The 19,227-nt window shown below is 47.2% G+C and overlaps 2 protein-coding genes across 3 annotated transcripts in view; one reads left to right on the forward strand and one right to left on the reverse strand.

The window, feature by feature from the left end:
• TMEM132B (transmembrane protein 132B) overlaps positions 1-19,227 on the reverse strand; it is a 404,412-nt gene that overhangs the window by 336,368 nt on the left and 48,817 nt on the right. The window lies entirely within an intron of this gene.
• Positions 16,794-17,718, forward strand: LOC309330624 (E3 ubiquitin-protein ligase synoviolin-like). The gene has a single exon (XM_081842332.1). The coding sequence runs from the start codon at positions 17,065-17,067 to the stop codon at positions 17,536-17,538; it is 474 nt and encodes a 157-aa protein (XP_081698458.1). The 5' UTR covers positions 16,794-17,064; the 3' UTR covers positions 17,539-17,718.

The following is a 19,227-nucleotide window of genomic DNA, read 5'->3' on the forward strand; positions in this document are numbered from 1 at the left end:
CTCCAAGCTGAACGAGTCCAAAATCAGGGCAATATGTTCAGCAAAGCATGGAACCAACAGAGTTGCCCCAAAGAGGTTGGCAGGCCCACCCTTCAAGCATTTGAAGATGGACAAGGCATGCTTGCTCATGAGACTCCCGTGCCTCGTGACACTGCTGAGCACACAGGAGCTCACTGAGTCAGGGCTGATGAGTGTTTTCCCAGTGATGGAAGCACCACTGGGTCCTGGACAACTGCGCTGTGCATTCCCCTTCCATTGCTAGTTCTCCTCAGAAGTTGATTGATGCCCTCCCCAGATTCCTTTGCTGTACTCTTCTCCCTGGGAGAATAAAGGGGAGCTGGAAGATCAGCTTCTCCAGCTGGAGCAGGGGAATCCTGAGAGGGGAAGCAGAAGTACCCACCCCTCCAGCCTCTGTTTCCCCCATGCCATCATCCTCTTCCCCCTTCTCATTCATCTCAGCCTGCCATGGAATGCCCTGGGTCTCAAAGGAGTCCCTGTATAGTCACTTAGCTCATCTGGGGGAACTTTACTCAAGGTACCACACCATACAAAATACCACAGGGCATTACAGAGTTGTGTACGTGTGTGTGTGTGTGTGTGTGTGTGTGTGTGTTTTCATTTGCATTTGCACTGTAATACAAATAGCACCTAAAAAAAGAAGGAAGATCCCTGTCTCAAGGAGCTTGCAATCTACATTTTGGTGATATGTGAAAACAAGAGAGTAGGGATAACATTCAATAAAGGTAAAGGTAAAGGGACCCCTGACCATTAGGTCCAGTCATGACTGACTCTGGTGTCGCGCTGCTCATCTCTTTACTGGCCGAGGGATCCGGCGTTTGTCCTTAGACAGTTTTTCCGGGACATGTGACCAGCATGACTAAGCCGCTTCTGGAGAAACCAGAGCAGCACATGGAAAAGGCGTTTACCTTCCCGCCGGAGCGGTACCAATTTATCTACTTGCACTTTGACGTGCTTTCGAACTGCTAGGTTGACAGGAGCAGGGACCAAGCAACGCGAGCTCACCCCATCGCGGGGATTCGAACCGCTGACCTTCTGATCAGCAAGCCCTAGGCTCAGTGGTTTAACCCACAGCGCCACCCACAAATGATAACCAGCCTTTCCCCCCCCCTTTTTTTTTGTTCTTTAGTCATTTAGTCATGTCCAACACTTTGTGACCCCATGGACTCCTCCTCTTTTACCATCAGATTATTCCAGCTTTCCTCAAGTTGGTCTGAAAGGAGGTGAATTGTAATCAGTTACATTTAAAGCTCTCTGGAGCATGGCCCCAAGCTATTCTGCAGCAGCTGCCAACATCCCAAGTGCTTTTAGTTACCCTCAGGGAAACTTCTCTGAGACTTTCTGATGCGCTACCAACACAAGAATTTTTTTGCCATTTCTCTGCGCGAGAGCAAGGATGTGCCCTGTGGCACTTAGACTGCATGCAAATAGGCTCCTTTGCAGGTTTAATTGAAGGGATTGTCAATGCGAAGAGGACATGATTACGGGCCAGTTAGGATCCATTTCGAGCACACCTGCCAGCCGATCAAAGCAGTTGCAATCAACTGACAAGCCTGATCCTTAATCAGTTACCTAGTGCAACATCTCACCTCACCCTATACTCTAGGTGTATTGAAAGGAGGGAAGTCTCAACTAGCAGGAAAAGAGAGAGAGATTTAAAGGTGCCTTGAACTTTTGTTGGAAACTATTTTTGTTGGAACTTTTGTTGGAAACTATTTCCAACTATTTTCACACACAAAAGGGGGCTCTCAATATCTTTCAAGATCCTCAATATCTTAGGCTGGTCATACCACTTCACTTCTGTTTGGCACCCATTCTTCTTTTTCTTGTGTTACCCATCTTGGTTACACAATGGCATCATGATGCCAAACCCAAGTGAGGGCAAGAAGCGCTGCCTGCCCTCACTCCAAACTGACTTCCTGGTGCCTCACCTCCACACAAGCATATGGCTTTTAATGTACCCCATTGCATTTGTCAGTCCATTCAAGGATTCCAGTCAAAGGGCAGGATACATGATGTGCAATCTCACACCCATTAAATTGGCCAATGTGCATTGCAAATCGGTTGTGCTCTTCCTAACCTTAAGAATTAAACCTGTATCACCCTACAACGCTCACAGGCACTTTACACAATTTTGGTCTTATCAAACTTGCTACTTTGTATTTACATAAACCTTGCTTTACATTTTAAGCCAAAGGATGTCTTTAATAATACAGTTACAGATAGGTAGCCGTGTTGGTCTGCCATAGTCAAAACAAAACAAATTCCTTCCAGTAGCACCTTAAAGACCAACTAAGTCAGTTCGTGTGACTTGCATGCACACGAAAGCTCATACCAAGAACTGACTTAGTTGGTCTTTAAGGTGCTACTGGAAGGAATTTGTTTTGTTTTAATAATACAGTACGATTCAGGGGTGCATGCTGGATGATCGGATAGCCCATCTCTGAATTCATTTTTCTAACTCCACTGTCAGAGGATTTGGATGGTTTTAAGATGAGTAAAGGATATTTTATTTATCAATTAGCCGTCCTCGTCTTACATTTGTAAGAATGCAAATACCTATTCCAGCAGAGTTAAAAAATCACTATCCATGCGCAGCTTATCTTTAGAATCTTTTAGAGACAATGTTTTATAACGATTATGATATCCAAGGATGCATAGATAGATTTGGATCACTTTTCACCCTTCTATGATTCCCTCTTAGCAAAGAAATCACTCTTAGACTGTTTAACAAGAAAAATATAAGGTTTACTCACATCAAAAGACTTGTCAGGATTCAACAGTGGCAGCGATGCAAATCAGGCAGGCAATAATCCTTAAAAGTTACAAATGTCCATAGTCCAATTCAAAATGGAGTGCACTCTCTGAAAGAGCGCTTACAAACAACCTACTCCATTGCGTGTAAGAAGCAGAGTGTGCTGTGACAGGAAGAAGATTAAGTTTCCTATTGTTCCCCCTCCTACCTCAAAAGTTTAGAGGATATGACATCATACAATCCCCGGGTTGTGATTTTTGGCAATCATACATTTGTGATTCGGCTGCAGGTTTTCGCACAAGAGGCATTATGCTTCTGAAGAACAGCTGTTGGAAATGGCAGGAAGGAAGGCTGCTGTGGCGCTCAAGTCCTGATTGGGGGAGTCTAGTGGGCATCTAGTTGGCCACTGTGTGAACGAGATGCTGGCCTGATCCATCAGGGCTCTTCTTATGCAAACTGAAACTGACAAATTCACCCATCCCTAGAGGAGAGGGTAAGGAAGGGGAGGAGAGGGTGCATGTTGGCCCCATCCCTAATGTGGCATCTCTTCCCACCTGGGGATCAGGGCACTTTCTCAAAATCTCAAATGTGCCCACTGGCCCCCAAAGACTGGCGACCCCCTACTCCACACACTGTTAGCCTCACATATCGGGGCTCAGCACCATACGAGGACTTGGATGATGTAATAATAAAATTTAAGGTCATATATATATATATATATATATATATATATATATATATATATAGTAAATGTACCAACCAAGCACGTACATAGATCAGCACAGGAAGACTGACCTGAAACCAAACTGACCAAATGTTTTCTCTGGAGGGAGGGAGGGAGGGAGGGGACCGTCCCATTGTCTCAGGAACTGGGTAATCACCATCTCAAAGGAATGGCCAGACTACCAGGAAAGGCAATCAGATAAGGCATTATCAGATAACCTGGCAGACAGGAAAAACAACAACATTCAAATTTCTGTTGTAGACCGCCTTTTCCGTGATGTAGGCATGATGTTTGTGGGGGGTGGTCTTGAGCTCCAGGGCAGGGAATTTAAAATGTCTATATAAGGGCAGGCACACCTTTGTTCTGGGTCCTCCTCCGTCCTCCTATGCGTGAGGGGAGCACCCTGTTACAACAGCTTTAATAAAGATCAGGCTTACGAGCTGCTTTGCTTCTCAATATTCTCTGGCTGGCCTCTGTTATTTTCTCCTACCAATAGGGAACCTATGTAAGGACTCTATACGGGCTCTTGGATACCCCATAAGGGAAAAGGGGCAGGTTTTGTTTACAACAGTGGCAGAAGAAAGAGTTATACAGCCTCTAAACATCACCATCCTCGTTCCTCTACACAAACTGGCAGCCTTTCCCAGCTGCCTTTCTTTCTTCTTTTAACGCCCATGTAACAACTTATTTGGCCTTAAATCTGCGGATGTGGGTTTGAAAAAGCTGGCAGGTACAGGGAGGGGAGGCAGAAACAACGCTAGGTTCCCATTATCTCCATAGCAACAACACAACAACAACAAGAGCTAACCTTCTCCAAACAAAGCTGAAGTGAACCTCTTCAGATCAAATCCTGATTTGACTCTGTGTCCTGCCAAGAGGATTTGAAATCTATCTCCTTCACTAGGTTGATTATTGCCAGTTTCTGCTCTGCAGCTGTCTCCATCCTTTACGGGCAGCATTAAATCGGACTCATTACCTGAATGCTGTGCGACGCACCAGCAGCACTTTACCTGCGTGAGAGAGAGTAGGCCTGGCAGGATTAGCCCTCCATGGGCTTTCTGTGGAGCCCCATTATTACCTTCAAAATGGTTCCTGGGTAATTTGAGGCTTTTAACAATAGCAAAAGAAAAGCAAACAACTGGAAGCAAACTGCTAGAATCCAACTGCAGCACTTAGCAAAAGTAAGTTCCTATTTTAAAAAGAAGTGGCTGCTTCTCTGAATATTACCCCCCAACAACTTCCTTATGCTCCCTTAGAAACATTACACTTAACTGGGCCATGAAGTCATCTCCTCTATGCTTTCTTCCGCATTATACATTTAAAGCACTGTTATACCACTTTAAAGAGTCCTGGCTTTCGTAAGAAAAAAAAATCCTGGGTAGTTTAGTTTGTGATGTGTGCCAAGCTTTGTTAGGAGATCCCCTGTTCCTCTCACAGAACTACAATTCTCAGAGTAGCTTAACAGTCAATCCATAGCTGTCAACTTACAGATTTGAAAATAAGGGACCAGCAGCCTCGAAAATAAGGGATCAGCAGCCAAAATAAGGGATTTCGCTTAGCTTATACAGAAATCCGCCACTGATGGAGCCATGCTGCTTTTGCTGCCACTGACTGTGTTTTGCAGGGGATTGGACTAGATGATCCTAAGGGTCTACAACTCCCACCAAAGAAGAGTGGCAGACCAAACTGATGAACCACGCCGAGGTGGCAAAGCTTACAGGCAGAATTAGAAACCCGGAAGAGGACCTCTTTAATAAAGAATGGGGGAAGTTTATAATTTAGTTGAAAAGCTATTGTAAAGAGTTACATACATTGGTAGGATTGACAGAAAACTTGTAGTAAAAATTTGAACTATGGATGGACAAATGATTTATAAAAATAGAGTTATGAAAGGGATGCAGAGGGGGAAATCACTACATTAAGATGCTGCATTGGTTGGGGGGTATGCTAAGCAGCACATCGGAGCTGCCGTCGTCCTGGCGCAAAGAGTTCCATCGGCCCTTCCCCGCCCGAGAGAGAGGGAGGGAAGGAGAGAGACTCTCGACCATGCCGCCGGCAAGCCCGGCATGAGGTGGTTGCGGCGCCACGGCAGCCACTGAAGCACCGCCCTTCTGCGTCCCTCCCCATCCTCTCCTCTTCCTCCTCCCTCAGGCCACCTCCTCAGCTGCTGCTGCCGCTGCCGCTTCCGGCTTCCCCTGGCAGTGCAGCGGAAGTCTCGCAAAAGAGGTGCTGCCTGCCCGCCTACCGCCACCTGTCTCCTCATGACGCGCCCCTGAGGGGGGAAAGGGAGAGACGGAGACACGGCAGCTCATGCACGTGTTCTCTCTCACTCTCTTGAGGTGGAGGACCCCGAGCCACTGCTTCCCTCCCAAGCCGGGCGAGCATGAAACCCGGGAAATTTAAGGGACATCATCAATCCGGGACAGCTGCGGGAAACGGCGCTGGGATAAGGGAGTTTCCCGCCAAACAAGGGACAGTTGACAGCTATGAGTCAATCCCTCTTCCCAGGGAACTCTGGGAACTGTAGCTCAATGGGCAGGCTAGCAGCCACCCAACAACTCTCAGCACCCTTAGCAAACTACGTTTCCCATACAGTGGTACCTCAGGTTACAGACACTTCAGGTTACAGGCTCCGCTAACCCAGAAATAGTACCTCGGGTTAAGAACTTCGCTTCAGGATGAGAAGAGAAATTGTGCGGTGGCAGCGGGAGGCCCCATTAGCTAAAGTGGTACCTCAGGTTAAGAACAGTTTCATGTTAAGAACAGAACTCCAGAACGAATTAAGTTCTTAACCAGAGGTACCACTGTAATTCTTTAGAAGTCATGACTCTTTGAAGTGGTATGATAATGCAGGTAAGGCCTGATAAGAGATCACCACATCTATTGGAACACAGAAGTGTCAAGCCAGATAAAAAGATAATACAAAACTTCATAAAACCACTGCTCTATGGATCTCCATTCTTTGTACTGGAAATCTGCATAGCTGATCTATCCTTTCTGCAATAGAGCCAACAGATACAGTATAAATATAGAATCATAAAGTTGGAAGGTACCCCAAAGGTCATCTGGTCCAAGCCCCTGCAATGCAGGAATCTCAACTAAAGCAGCCATGACAGATGGCCACCCAACCTCTGCTTAAAAATCTCCAAGGAAGGAGAGTCCACCATCTCCCAAAGGAGACAGTTCCACTGTCAAACAGCACTTACTGTTAGAAAGTTCTTCCTGATGTTTAGGTGGGATCTCCTTTCTTGTAACTTGAATCCATTGTTTTTCCCCTGATATTACCTTGGTTGTTCTAATAATTATGTCAATTTCCTCCAATTGAATGCAGCCATGCGGCCTAGGACCCACGTACCTACGGGACCGCCTCTCCTGATATGCCCCGTGGGGGGACCTTAAGGTCCACAAATGACAACACCTTGGAGGTCCCAAGTCGCAAGGTGGTTAGATTGGTCTCAACTAGGGCCAAGGCCTTCTCAGTACTGGCCCCGACTTGGTGGAACGCTCTGTCACAAGAGACCAGGGCCCTGCGGGACCTGACATCTTTCCGCCAGGCCTGCAAGACAGAGCTGTTCCGCCTGGCCTTTGGTTTGGACTCAGTCTGACCCTTATGTTTCCCTCACCTTATGTTCTTGATTTATCAGCTACTTTTAAAATGAGGCTGCATTTTAAATTCCATTTTAACCTGTATTTTAAATTGGGGTTTTTTCCCCTTATCGTGTTTTGTTTTTTTTACTGTGATTTTATTGGTGTTAGCCGCCCTGAGCCCGGCTCTGGCCGGGGAGGGTGGGGTATAAATTATTATTATTATTATTATTATTATTATTATTATTATTATCATTATCATTATCATTATCATTATCATTATCATTATCATTATCATTATCATTATTTAAATGATTCATTGTCATTGGTGCAGGCAACTTTGCTTTATTGTCCTGTTCTGAGCTGATATTTTATCAACTGGTACCACTATACAGTGGTACCTCAGATTACATACGCTTCAGGTTACAGACTCCACCAACCCAGAAAAGGGGTTCTTCAATTTTGTTAATTGTTCATTTTTAAGTTTTTAACTTTCAGTTGTCATAGGGAAGAGGGATTTATCATTAAGCCAATCTGGGAATTCCTAGGGGAGTTTGGGTATTCTACCAAATCTCAGCGCCCTTAGCAAACTACAGTTCCCGGGGTTCTTGCAGGTGGAGCCATGGCTGTTTAAAGTAGTATGATATTGCTTTAAATGTATGGTACAGATGGAGCCAAAGGAAGCATAAATCAAGAAGCGGCAGAGCTCACGACTGGCGTTTCTTCTTAAGTGTCTTTTTTCCTGCAGAAAGGTGAGGGGATTTCCATGACAACTATTCAATTAAATGTGGAAAATGAAGGTTATTCACACAGCCTACCCAAAGAGAAGGCGTCACACACAGAGATATGAACCGAAAAGGGGAGGAGTGAGAGGCTAAACGGAGCCAGTTAATAATAAATGTAAAAGCTAAATTATTACACATGAACTGTCCACTTTGGAGGCAAGTTTCAAACAGCGGGAAAAGCAGTCTGAAGCAAGACAAAGCGTACACAGCAAAGAGTGAGAAATTAATAAAAATGTTGCATTCTTTGGGCTTCTGAGTTTTTCAAATGTAGGGCCCACTGCTGGTCTAAACGTACATTTGGGAAGACTCCATCAATGCTATGTCAATGCTGTGTCAAAGCAGTATACAGATATAGGACCCCCATCCTATGCTCTTAACTGATTTTAATACAGTGGTACCTCGGGTTCTACCTTGGGGACGCGGGTGGTGCTGTGGGTAAAACCTCAGCGCCTAGGACTTGCTGATCGTATGGTCAGCGGTTCGAATGCCACGGCGGGGTGAGGTCCCGCTGTTCGGTCCCAGCTCCTGCCCATCTAGCAGTTCGAAAGCACCCTTAAGTGCAAGTAGATAAATAGGTACCGCTTTATAGCAGGAAGGTAAACGGCGTTTCCATGTGTGGCACTGGTGCTGGCTCACCAGTGCAGCTTCGTCACACTGGCCACGTGACCTGGAAGTGTCTTCGGACGGCGCCGGCTCCCGGCCTCTTGAGCGAGATGAGCGCACAACCCTTGAGTCGGTCACGACTGGCCCGTACGGGCAGGGGTACCTTTACCTTTACCTTTTACCTGGGGTTGCAGATGCTTCAGGTTACAGACTCCTCTAAGCCAGGTGCCCCCCATCCTATATTTGAGCATCTAGTTCTTCCTGCCTAAGTGCAGAACCTGATACAGTGGTACCTCGGGTTACAGACGCTTCAGGTTACAGACTCCACCAACCCAGAAATAGTACCTCGGGTTAAGAACTTTGCTTCAGGATGAGAACAGAAACTGCATGGCGGCAGTGTGGCAGCAGTGGGAGGCCCCATTAGCTAAAGTGGTACCTCAGGTTAAGAACAGTTTCAGGTTAAGAAAGGACCTCCAGAACAAATTAAGTTCTTAACCTGAGGTACCACTGTAAAGGTAAAGGTAAAAGTACCCCTGCCCGTACGGGCCAGTCTTGACAGACTCTGGGGTTGTGCGCCCATCTCACTCAAGAGGCCGGGGGCCAGCGCTGTCCGGAGACACTTCCGGGTCACGTGGCCAGCGTGACATCGCTGCTCTGGCAAGCCAGAGCCGCACACGGAAACGCCGTTTACCTTCCCGCTAGTAAGCGGTCCCTATTTATCTACTTGCACCCGGGGGTGCTTTCGAACTGCTAGGTTGGCAGGCGCTGGGACCGAGCAGCGGGAGCGCACCCCGCCGCGGGGATTCGAACCACCGACCTTTCAATCGGCAAGCCCTAGGCGCTGAGGCTTTTACCCGCAGCGCCACCCGCGTCCCGGCGAGGTACCACTGTATTGCATTTTAAATGCTTGTAATCCACCCCTGGGACCTCAACTTGAAGGGCAGGTAAGAACATGAATAAAGAATAATAAAGAACAATCACCCTAAAATAGACCAATGGGGACTGAGCATGCTCAGTAGCCTCAGAATGCTGAATTACTGTTGGGGGGAAGGAAAGTGGGGGACCCAGCAAAGATAGGAAACTCTTTTGGATAGAGTCAGGTTACTGTATTGCCTACACCACAGATCTTCAGCCAGTGGGTCACCTGGTCACACATGGTGGGCTGAAGCACAGCTGTTGCCACCATGTTGGATTCCAGGTTAGGGTAAGCAGACTGAAGGGGCCTGTGTATCTGGACTAGGACACGTTCTACGGACAAGATGCCCATTTTATAAATTTCCACAAGTGCTTCAATGTGGCCAGAGAAAGGCAAGAGCCATTTTCCAGTAAGAGACAGGGTTCCTGGCCAACCACATGCTCGTGCCTTGCTTCTGCCAGAATGCAGGACTGGTTTTCGTTTAGTTATAATTATGAGGTAACAACAACACTATGCATATTGCTCGATGAATTTCCATTTTAGGATTAATTAATGTGTGAGTCCCAAATTGTAGCTTGGGAGTCACTTGGTGGGTCTCAGAGCTGGACCAGCTGAAGACTGCTGTACACCACCTCAAGTTCCTTGGAGGAAATGTGATAAATAAATGTTAAAATGATAATTTTTTTTTTTTAAAAAAAAGGTTATTCATGAGCATTTGCCTTCTCCACTCCATCCACAGTGTTATAAAATTGTGTCATGCCATCGCACCCCCCCCTAGTTTTTTTCTCAAAACGAAGCAAAACGTTTGGACTCCAACTCCCATGAGCCCCAGCTAGCATGGCCAATGGTCAGGGATCATGGAAGTTGTAGTCCAGCTGTATCATGCTCTGAACCCACTCCACTCACCCCAGTCATTCTTGTTGCCCCCTTCTACACCTTTTCCAGCTCTGCCATAAGCACTCCAGGTTTAAATGCTTTCATTAATTTTTTAATATGAAGTGCCTTTGCCAACAAAAGCAAAACAAAACCTGCCTGCAAAGTTCCGGCCTGCCTCACATCAATGAGATAAAGATATTAGCAAATGTGCATTTGAAGTAAGGGAAAATAACTAACGAATCCTTAACAATATTGCAAATAGCTTGGCGGGCAGCTCTTGCGCTGTTAAATTAATCCTTCGTGTCCTTGTTCTCTTTCTTTCTCTCTTTTCTCCTTACTGGAGTCATTTAATAAGGCAAGAACTCATTTCTTTCCTCCGCCTTCATGTGCCCCATTGCCATGGCGACATTTGTGAATCAGATATCAATAAAAATACCCTTCCAGTGTGGCGCCACATGCCTCACTGTTCCGTCGCCAACACAGCTTTAAAAAAATTACAGGAATCCACAAGAGCTCAGCAATTAGCAATTCCTTTGCTATAAAAGTTTCTTCTCCTTTATCTGATAAAAAGGTGATGGATCTCAGGAAGTTTCCACCATGCCGTCCCAAACTTTAACACAATAATGGCACCACTATTCCCCTGCCCCCTTCCTGCATATCTGGCTTAGAGGAGACAACTGACAAAAGAATCAAGACCTGGGAGACCTCAGCCTTCCTCTCCCCTGGCATCCATAATGCTAGTGTCACAGGCAGGGACCCTGGGAAATACCATTCCTCCCATGGCACCAAAGTAGGATTCCAACATCTCCAGGGAGCAGTGGCCAAACTGCTAGGGAAAGGTTCTTCTCCAGCTCAGAGGACAATCTGAGCCATCCAAAGAAAAGCTTCATTGCCAGCTATTGAATGCCTCCAAAACGCCTGTAATTCTTTGTTTTCACTCTTCATCCTCCTCCAAAACATGCAATGCAAGATGGGCTGATGAGTCTTCTTCAGCAAATAACTCCATGCAGAAGGTGCCACAGTGGATGAGACCTTGCACCACCTAGACATCCATCTAACCACAGATGGAATTAGTCAGGATGATGTAGTGGCCAAAGGGTCAATCTACCATTACGGATACCACCCCCTGGTTAAAATCCCCCACTGAGCCTTAAAGCGCAATGAGTGACCTTGCACCAGTCACTTTATCTCACACTGGCCTACCCTACAGGATTGCTCTTTCTGTGAGGACAACAGGTAGTAGGGTGGTTGGAGAACTATGAACATCGCTCTGACCTCCTTTGAAGAACAGTGGGATGCAAAATGCAATTTAAAACAAAAGTTTGCACATAGTTCATTGCATGCCTTAGCTTCTCTTGGTGTCAGTTGTCCAGCAGCCCTGAATCAAAGAACTGAAGAGTTGGCAGGGATCCAAAGGGTCATCTAGTCCAAACCTCCTGCAATACAGGAATCACAGCTAAATAATCTCTGGAAAAGGAAGCAAGAAGAGACTGCTGGCGGCTAATTAAGAGCTCCTGCTTGGGTGCTCTCTGCCTAGGCCTCAAACTTACCCGCTGATGCTTTTAATTCTTGGAGGGGTGGGAAACCTTTTGGGCCCTGCAAGCCAGATCTTTCTCAGACATAGTTTGGCAGGTGTGCAAGGCCACCCAGCTGTCCATTCTGTCAGATGACTGGGTACTGAAGTCCCAAAGTCAGGATTTCAAAGCATCTCACAGGTTTCGTGAAGAGCCCAGTACAATGCTTTAAAGTGCCAGAGGCTCCAGGGAACTTTCTAGCACAGCTGATCCAGCAGGCGTTGGCTGTACTGGAGGGCTAGAGCCGCTTTCTATGTGAGTGAGCTCCCCACGGATGGTGGTAGAGCCAAGTCTGCTTTCTCTTTCCAACAAGCAATCAAGAGCACTCTTTAAGGCTCCCATTTCTACACTGGAAGCCACATCTCTACCTGCCCCACACATGACATCAGGTGTAGGGAAGGTGAGCATAATGTAGAGACATGGCCTTCTCAATCATGGCACCAGCAATGTAGGACAGCCTCCCAAAGGAGGCCCACCAGAGTCCATGTTTGCTGAGGGGCAGATAGCCATCCAACCTCCATTGAAAAACTTCCAATGAAGGAGAATCTGCCACACTCTGTGGTAGCTTTTTCCATGATGAAAAAGTGTTACCACACACAAGTTATTGCTAATGTCTAGTCAGAATCCCCTTTCTTGTCATTTGGATCCATTGCTTTGGGCCCTGCCCTCTGAAGCAGCAGATAACAAGCCTGTTCCAACTTCCATGTGAAGATATTTGAAGATGTCTATCATCTCACCTCTCAGTTTTCTCTTCTCCAGGCTCTAAGACATAACAGTCCCTTTGGCTTCCTTCCTCCATATGAAGAAGAAAGATTTATGCATTCATGGGGTTATTATTGAGACCTCTTTGTCTTTATTTCCATTTGTTCAGTACTAGAGGTGCCACTGAGGCCAATGACTCTCTCGGGATTAATAAATTAAGCAATTACAGATGGAAGGTGGGGAGAGACATGGAAGCACAACAGACTCTGTTTCTATTGAATGGAAATGAGCATTTATATATATATATATATATATATATATAAAACAACCTCAAGGTAAAGCTCCCCCAAGGGAACCAATGGCCCATATGATCACCATGATTAGCAGGCATGCAACTGAGACACAAATTATATACTCCTCAAAGGTTGACAGTTCACTTAGAGTAGGAGTTGTTGTTTAATGGTAAGTGACTTCACTGCACACTAATGGGCCTGGCTCCTCTCGTGAAGGTTGGGCTTGTTGTGGACAACAGCCGGGAAATGGGAGTTGGGTGCAAAGAGTCATCAGTGCTATGCTATGCTATGCTATGCTATGCTATGCTATGCTAGCACTGACATCATCCGAGTTCGGATGCTGCATCAGCAACAGCCAGACTTAGACCGAGCCTTATAAATGAGCAGCAGCTCTGCTTGGCTGAAAGCTATGCCTTTACAGAACAGTGTTCTACTCTGCTGTGTGGAAAGGCTCAAACAGAGTGCAGGACAGGGTCAGGATGGTCACAAGGCAAGGCGATGCAAGGCAGTGCTCAGGCTGTGCTTTGGGGAACATAGCTCTGCTCCAGCAAGGAACAGGCTTAAACTGAATCCTTTCACAGCAGTTGCACCAAGAGGAACCTAATTGCCAGCACCACCCATGCTGCAAGATGCTTCTCCACTTAAAGGGGCCTCTATAGTGGTCCTTTCAGGGTCTTCTACAGTGGAGTCCTTGGAGTCAGAGAATGGCCATGCCACATCCTTTACTCAGAGATAGGGAGCAGGCACTGGCCCCACAGGTTCACCTGGAAGCAGAACCTCTGGGGCTGGTCCCAAACACCCTTCCCCTTCGGGTTCAGATCACCCGCTGATGAAGACAAATATGACTCCTCCTGGTGCTTCTTCAGCTCAAGGGACACAGCCTGTGTGGCACAGAGGATCAGTGTGTCTGGCTACTAACCAGATGGTTTAAGCCCACCCAGGGATGGCAGTGAGTAGGATTTCCGCATTTTTGCAGAGGGTTAAACTAGATGACTCTCCAAGTCCTTTCCAACTCTACAATTCTATGATTCTATACTCTGCCAAAGCAGGGGAGACTCTGGCTGTACTGGGACAACTGTCACGAAGTCCACAAAGTCAGAGGCAATGCAACATCCTTGGTCTAGACAGGCACTGGTAGCACAAACTCAGGTTGAAGGCCACTTCTGGGTGTGATCCTGCATGGAACTCCCCCCTCTGGAAGTCCTGGGCTGCCCAGGCACCAAGACCCCTCCTCACTGATGTGGTCCAAAGAGCAATATGCTTGGCACCAACTTGGAGTTGCCAGAAGGAGGCATACAAGGCACCATCCAACCATCTTAGGGACTCCACTCCTTAACCTTTTCTTCTCCCAAAGATGAAGGCAGCAGAGGTTTAGGATCAGAGTTTTCCTTCTAGATGGGCTACGTTCCCAGGTTGGTGCGCCCCATCTGTCCCTCATTTCGCTCTACAGCACGTGTAGAAACCACCTTCTTAACTGCTGGACCCACTATTGGTCTCCATCCACTGGAGCCTGTCTTTGCATGCAGGGCAAGTCCCTAATTCACTGAGGGCTTGAGACCCATAGGCTGGTTTTGCCAGCCAGTTGAAGCCATTTCCCAGGTTGTGGCTGCTGTTGCATGCTCACAGCTTCTTCGAGCCACAGGTGAGCATGACCTAATCCTATTATTGTGGTCTCTGCATTTACTGTAGAGCAGGGAAGAGGAGGCCCATTCCCTTCTGGGCAACCTTCCAGAGGCCACATGGCAGCGTTGGGTGGGGCCAGAGGCAAAAGTGGGTAGGGTAATGAAGGTGAATTTCAGATATGAACAGAAGCCTCATTCCTGCACACTCTCTCCTCCGTCCAGAGCCCCCAGGTTGCCCCAGGCCTGAGATACCCCCCACCTCCATCCCTGCTTGAGAGCAAACTAACACTGCAAATGTTATTATGGGAGAGGGTGGGTATTTTTTTCTCTCTTTGCCCGAGGGATTAAGAAACCACGGAGCCCGTGCCAAGGCCCTTCCAAACGAATGGGGTGAAATAAAGATCGGGAAGCCAATACATGGGGAATATGCTGGTTTTGAAACCAGCTGCATGAAAAGAAAAGAACCTTTTAGAATCACATGGCTGATCCTAAGGGGGACAATTACTAGGAGATAAAAAGGAACGGCTGCTGAGCCCGGGGAAGATAGCTTTACAAGCTTTTTACAATTCATTAAGAAAAGCCTTCTGTGGCTTTGACAGTCACCTTGAATAGTGTTTGCGAAAGACAAGGGGAGGAAAAGTCCGTTAAGAGAGGAGGAGGAGGAGGAGGAGGAGGGACATCAGCAAGTACTGAGGAACCGCTTTACAAACTGCCCTCTGGTAACTCTCTTTTTTTCTTGTTAAGGCTGCTGAGATAACTCTGATCTAATAAGAAGGCCTCCCGGCATGTGCGACATAAAAACCACCCAATAATCAATGAAGCTGAGGAAAAGAGGATTACAAGACCTTCTGTTGCCACTATCAGCCACCAAGCCTAGTTTCCTGTGATCAGATTGATCATTGCTCAAACATGCGGTTGTGCGCCAGCATGCAAGTACAAGCTCTTGACAACTTAAGAAGAGACCTAGGCTGTATCAGGCCAAGGGCCACTTCCACCTCCTTCTCCACCCAGATTCCCACTGTGGGCAGTCAGAAGACGCCAGGAAGCCCACCACCACCTCAAAGCCAGCATCCTTCCCTGTCTGTTCTCCAACCCACTCCAACCGGGCAAATGGTATTCGGTGGCACACTTTGCTTCAAGAGCTGAAGGCTCCAATTTTGGACTCACAGCTGTCCATGGAGGTGCAGGTTAATTCTGTGTCCAGGGCAGCTGTTTACCAGTTCCACTTGGTATGCAGGATGAGACCCCACCTGCCTGCAGACTGTTTTGTCAGAGTGGTGCATGCTCTAGTTATCTCCCACTTGGACTACTGCAATGCACTCTATGTGGGGCTACCTTTGAAGGTGATTCGGAAACTGCAATTAATCCAGAATGTGGCAGCTAGACTGGTGACTGGGAGCGGCTGCCAAGACCATATAACACCAGTCCTGAAAGATCTTCATTGGCGCCTAGTACATTTCCGAGCACAATTCAAAGTGTTGGTGCTGACCTTTAAAGCCCTAAACAGCCTCGGACCAGTATACCTGAAGGAGCATCTCCACCCCCATCGTTCTGCCTGGACACTGAGATCCAGCGCTGAGGGTCTTCTGGCGATTCCCTTGCTGGGAGAAGTCAGGTTACAGGGAACCAGGCAGAGGGCCTTCTCGGTAGCGGCACCTGCCCTGTGGAACACCTTCCCACCAGATGTCAAAGAGAAAAACAATTACCAGACTTTTAGAAGACATCTAAAGGCAGCCCTGTTTAGGGAAGTTTTTAATGTCTGATGCTGTATTGTTTTTAATATTCAGTTGGAATCCGCCCAGAGTGGCTTGGGAAACCTAGCCACATGGGCGGGGTATAAATAATAAATTATTATTATCATATCTAAAAGACACCAGTATGCCAGTTCCCCATGGAAGGATCCACCGGTTTAGTATCTCAGCCAAAAGGACCAGAACAATTGGATGTACGAGAAGGAACTGAGTCGTAAATGTGCAGCACCTGAGAAGTTCATTCACAAAGTCTTACAAAATGACAAGGAGGATGAGCTTATGAGGGGATGTGGAGACGGAGGTACGACAAGGGACTCATTCTCTGTGGCAGGGTTGCATTCTCCACTTTGGACCTTGAATAAAGTACTACTGGCTGCCCTCCCTTCAAGGAAGGAGCCTGGACCTCATCCTCAGAGTCCCACCACCACCACCCACTGCAATGTCCCTGCACCATGGCACAACGGGTGGAACCTTGGACGTTCTGCCTGCAGAGCAGCTGCTCCCCCACTAAGCATGGGCTCTTCCCTTATTTACATGAACGCAGACCCCATAGGTGAGTGTTGGCTATTTCCTTAGCTTGAGGTGGGCGCAGAAGCTTCCGGGGCTGCCAGGATTAGGCTGCTGGGCGCTGGGCTGGGGAGATGTTCTGAACAGCCATCATGATGGCTGCCAGCCTGGCCTTGACCTCTGTAGTGGTGCCACGCGCCTATTATCTTAAGCACCAGTTCTACCCAACGGTGGTATACCTGACAAAGTCCAGTCCCAGCATGGCGGTGCTCTACATTCAAGCTTTTGTCCTGGTGTTCCTGTTAGGCTAATTCATGGGCAAATAATTTTTCAGACAGCTCCGAGCAGCTGAAATGGAGCATCTGCTTGAGCGGTCATGGTATGCAGTGACCGAGACCTGCCTTGCCTTCACAGTCTTCAGGGATGACTTCAGCCCCCGTTTTGTGGCCCTCTTCACTCTCCTCCTCTTCCTCAAGGGCTTCCACTGGCTGGCTGAGGACCGTGTGGACTTTATGGAGAGGAGCCCAAACATTTCCTGGCTCTTCCATTTTCGCATTGTCTCTCTGATGCTGCTCCTGGGCATTCTGGATTTCCTGTTTGTCAGCCATGCCTACCACAGCATCCTCACACGGGGAGCCTCCGTCCAGCTGGTCTTTGGCTTTGAGTGTGCTATCCTCATGATGATGGTGCTCACCATCTTCATCAAATACATCCTGCACTCCATCGACCTCCAGAGCGAGAACCCTTGGGACAACAAGGCCATCTACATGCTCTATACAGAGCTCTTCACAGGATTCATCAAGGTCCTCTCGTACATGGCTTCATGACCACCATGATCAAAGTGCACACCTTCCCACTGTTTGCCATCTGACCCATGTACCTGGCTATGAGGCAGTTCAAGAAAGCTGTGACAGATGCAATCATGTCCCATTGAGCTATTCGCAACATGAACACCCTGTACCCCGACGCCACTCCAGAAGAACTGCAGGCCATGGACAATGTGTGCATTATCTAACCTTGTTTCTCATCCAGACCATCGAATGCCGTTCCCCTTCCCTGCAGCTCTTGCATTCAAACAAAGGGCTAAGAGAACTTTAAAGTGTTGTACCCCACACCCAAACTGCGCATTAAGCTACTCCATGCTAAACAGCCGGGGGGGACCGTTGCACAGCTCCCGTCACAACGACACTCCACAGCAGAGACGTTTTCCCAACAGAACCAATAATAAAGCCAAAAGGCTTTTAGGATATATCAATATGAAAAGACGACTCTTTGTGAAAGGCTGAAATCACACAGAAAAGGAACACTAAAGGGTGTCTTTCAAATGCTGCTCATCCTCAAATGCAGAAAGAATTGTACCACTGCGGGAGATGACGCTTCAGATCTGTGTATGTTTACATCACTTTTTACAGAGTTCTTCTTTTACTAAAGTACAATGAGGGGGATATATATATATATATATATATATATATATATATATATATATATGTATATCTGGATCATGTACAATGCTTGAGTAAAAGAGACAGCAATACAATGAGGCAGGAATTTGACTCGCAGGCTCACACACTTGGAAGCGTGACTTGAATGTTTTCGAGTCTTCTCTCATACGAGGGGAAATTATATAAAGATGCTTTTATTGTATGAACATATGCAGCTGCCTTGCACTGAGTCGGGTTGTTGTTCTGCCTTGTCTAGGACAGTGTAATCTGAGCAGCAGTGGCAGCAGTAAGCTGTTTGAATCTGTGAGCCTTAATTTTAAGAGCCTTTTAACTGGAGGTGCAAAACCAGGGACCCTCCGGGTGCAAAGTACGTGGTCCACCGCTAAGCTACAGCCCTTCTTCTTGTAAGGAAAAAGCAAAGACCAGCTGGCCAAGACATTGCCACAACCTGGACTTCCAGCAACAACTTTGATGCCAACAGTGGAAGAGGGATCTGCAGAATCAGGAAATGCCAGTAGCACAACCTTCAGAGGTGCTGGATCTTGACCCAAAGCCACTGAGCTCAACTCTAGCAAGCAGCCAGGAGGTACTGTGTCTCAGTAGAACAGCACCTGCTTCACAAGCTGCGCCCCATATTCAACCTGCATCTCCTGGTAGGCTGGGAGGTGTCCCCTGGAGAGCTGGTGGCAGTCAGCATAGACAATATGAATGGATGCTTTAGTTGAGATTCCTGCATTGCAAGGAGTTGGGCTAGATGACCCTCAGGGTCCCTTTGAACTGTACAGTTCTATGATTCTATGAATTTAGGTGGACTCTTAGCCTGATTTGGGATGAGGCAGCTTCCTGTGTAAGAATCCTCAAGGCAACCAAGTTCAAACCCATTGATATACATACACATCTATGCTTTCATGCTGCAATGTTTGGTTCTTTCAGAATCCACTTGATCCATCTTGGAGATAGGATCAGAAATGAGATAGGATAGATTCCAAGTACCACCTGACCAGCAGCTCAGTAATGGATCGCAGATCCCTTCGCAGCTTAGAAAAGGAAAGCATATAACAGGAGCCATGCCAA

Source organism: Podarcis erhardii, assembly GCF_964252035.2.
Source record: "Podarcis erhardii genome assembly, chromosome: 15".
NCBI lineage: Eukaryota > Metazoa > Chordata > Lepidosauria > Squamata > Lacertidae > Podarcis > Podarcis erhardii.